Source organism: Arachis ipaensis, chromosome B06 (assembly GCF_000816755.2).
Source record: "Arachis ipaensis cultivar K30076 chromosome B06, Araip1.1, whole genome shotgun sequence".
Classification (NCBI taxonomy): domain Eukaryota; kingdom Viridiplantae; phylum Streptophyta; class Magnoliopsida; order Fabales; family Fabaceae; genus Arachis; species Arachis ipaensis.
This window is the reverse complement of record NC_029790.2, coordinates 1,693,479-1,696,715: the sequence shown is the minus strand read 5'-3', so window position 1 is coordinate 1,696,715 and position 3,237 is coordinate 1,693,479. Positions and strand designations below refer to the sequence as shown.

At 37.7% G+C, this 3,237-nt stretch overlaps 1 protein-coding gene across 1 annotated transcript in view; it reads left to right on the top strand.

The window, feature by feature from the left end:
• The window catches only part of LOC107645220 (peptidyl-prolyl cis-trans isomerase CYP63), a gene marked incomplete at its 5' end in the record, with an annotated part of 5,206 nt that extends 2,863 nt beyond the window's left edge, over window positions 1-2,343 (top strand). Inside the window, 6 exon segments of the mRNA XM_016349197.2 lie at window positions 1-64; window positions 168-301; window positions 448-667; window positions 804-1,082; window positions 1,158-1,238; window positions 1,562-2,343. Coding sequence (XP_016204683.1) covers window positions 1-64; window positions 168-301; window positions 448-667; window positions 804-1,082; window positions 1,158-1,238; window positions 1,562-1,931 — 1,148 coding nt within the window.

The window sequence follows — 3,237 nt, the reverse complement described above, 5'->3', positions numbered from 1 at the left end:
AGGGACAAAAGCATAGAAGGCGCCAGCACGCTAGAAGTAGAAGATCAAGACACAAGTCCAAATGGTATCGTTTCGAGGTTTAACTAGTCTTTAGCATGGTCTCTTATGTTTGTCCCTCAAAGAATTTGCATGATAACTGCTTTAATTGAACTACTTACCTGTTTCAGGAGTTCAGAGGATTCAAGTGATACAGAAAGTGAAAGTTCTAGTGCTAGTGGCAGTAGTTCTGGCAAGGAAAAGGCTGATCGTCGTGGCTCTAGATCTAAAGCACTTGCTGACAATAAACCAGAAAGGAATTTAGGTATGTTATGTGTATCATTCTTTTGTACATGTCCTCATATTCTCACCTTTCCCCTTTCTTTGAACACGAACTGGGGGGAGTAAAGGACATTTATGAGTAATGTTATGTAGATATTGCTGTCTAAGCTACTGTTGCTCTTGGTACAGACACAGGAAAGCAATCTTCTAGTCCCCCTATAAAAAGTAAAACTATTTCAGAACAAGGGATGGATACTAAGGCTAGAAGAACTGTGGACAAGGAATCACATGAAGAAGGTGAACTGTCTCCGGAAAATGATGAACTTCTGAATAATGGGCATGATACTCGGGCCAAACTTAGTAAACCTTCTAAGCAACAGACCTATTCAGATGATTCAGATCAGAATAGGTTTCACCTCTTGGCTTTTTATATTATCTCATTCGAAATCTTTTGAAATTTTGCACAATTTAAATGTCAACTCCATCCTATTATAAGAATGCATCTCCAGTTTTTCTTATTTTTGTCATATCCTTTTTTCTTTCAGAGGTGCAAGTCCTGGAAGAGGTCCTGCTGGGAAGTCTGGGGAGCTAAACCAGGGACACAATGTATTGGCTAGTCCTGGTCAAAAAGCATCTGAACCAGCATCCAAAACTCAGGGCTTTTCGAAAAGTCCTTCACCACATGGTATGCCTAAGCGTATAAAAAAAGGACGTGGCTTTACAGAGCGCTATGCCTTTGCACGCAGATATCGTACTCCATCTCCTGAACGTTCTCCCCGTGCATATCGTTATGGCGATAGAAATATTAGAAGGAACTTTGACAGGTGCCTATATCATTTTGCTAAGCTAGATTCTTTGGAACATGTTGCATATTGTTCTCAGTTTTATGTTATTTTTAGAAACTCAAGCTACAGAAGATATTCTGAGCGCTCCCCTCCAAGACGTTTCCGGAGCCCACCAAGGGGTGGGAACCGTCCAAGGTGCTTCCTCCCTCTCATTTGCCGTCACGTAGTTATCCCTTGTTACCTTTTATTTGTTACATAACGAGATCTTAACCATATATAACTGGAATTGTCTATGCACATGCTGTGGTATGATGGATGCTTCATTAAACTAATTTTTCTTCGAACTATAACTGCATTTCATGGTTATTGTGCTCTTATACTATACCTTTGTCCTCCTTTCTTATGTTTTCCTGTAATTGCATTTTAATATAAACAAGTAGTGTTTCTCTCATGGAATCTAGTACACAAAAATGGAAAACAATAGTGCTTAAGCTTAATTCATATACTTGTTATTTTAGATACCAAAATAGAAGAAGTCGAAGTAGGAGCATCTCTCGCAGTCCAGTGCGTGGCCGTTTTAGAGACCATGGTCGCAGCCAGAGTCCAGTACGTAGTCCTAGTCCTGAAGACAGGAGGCCTCCAATAAGTGACAGATTGAAATCCCGACTTGGTCCTCGTAATGATCTACCCTCTCCGGACAAAGGCAGGTCAAGGTCCAAATCCAGGAGTAACAGATCTTCTAGTTCCAGATCACCTGATGCGACGCCACCAAAACGACGACATGATAAAAGGACATCATCTCGAAGCAGGTCTAGATCAAGCTCACTGTCTGGACAAAAGGGGTTAGTTTCTTATGGAGATGCAAGTCCTGATTCTGGGGCAACGTAGGTATGGTGCTAGTAGTAAATACCAAGCCTTGACAGGAGCTAAAATTGCTATACATCCTATAAAAATATCCAGTTGTTGGGCATTGCGGCCATAATTTTTGTCTGCTTATTCATCCGCTTGTCCTTAGTTGAATTAGGATGTTAAACCTGTAGAGCCTATTTTAAGTGTTACCATTTAACTTTAAACCAAGTCACCAAGTCTCCTGAAGCCGTTTAGTTCAAGTAGGTTGTTGGGGCCAAAACTTTTAAGAGACGCCTCTTAAACTGGTTCCAATTGTACATTATCTTAAGCTGGCATTGTTGTGCTCATTATTTTCTTGAGAATAATTTGTGAACATGATAACATTTCTCCATTTGTTTCTGACGTGTCTCATTTTGGTTGTGAAATGTTTAGTCATTGGTGTTCTACCTCACTCTTCCATTTTCAATGCTTTTGCTGAAAAAAATAGAGTAAACAAATAATCATCATCAACAATACAATTCGGTTTCTCATTTATAGTTCAGATGGAATAATGAGCACACATTAGCTCAGGTGAAGACTATATACCCATTTTCCATAGGAAAAAAATCTTGCAAAATGAATATAGATGATGCCAAAAATATAAATATTAGATATTTAAAGTGTACGCTTTAAATTTATTAGAAATAAAAGAATTTCTCGTAATTTCTAATGGAGATTGGAGTCTTTAAGCTAGGGTGCCTCACAGGAAATTAATCCATTGTACCCTCGTTGTGTCTGCTAAAAGAAGCCTTTGTAAGTAGCTTTTCATAGCAGACTATTCTTTGATCAAGAAACACTTTTGGATTTGATCTTTTATATATCCCAATCGTTTGAGTCATTAGTGTAGAATTTTTGTTTGGGCAGTCCAAGATATTTTGTAGAATGAATATCCAATTCGACCTCTCACAATTATCTCAAAAGTCACAATTATCTCGAAAGGACTATGAGGCTTTTAACAAAAAAAAATATCCAACCCAACTTCTTAACTTTATTTTTATAACCCAACTTTTTAACTTTATTTTTATGGAACTGATTAGTTCCATAAAAAAAACAAAATACTGACACAAAGTTAATCAATCTCATAAAAATAAAGTTTAGGGCTGTTTAGGATTTTTTTTCTACTTTTTTATATGTGGGTCCAACAAGAAAAGCTACTTAACACAAACAATATGTTTTATGTTTTGATCTTTTATGTTTTGCAACTGAGTGCATCGATCCGGGTTAACGCAAACCAAAAACTATGATGTTCATTGCGACCGAAAGGTGCCCTTTTCTAATTCTTTTCACATCCATTTTATCTCCAAGG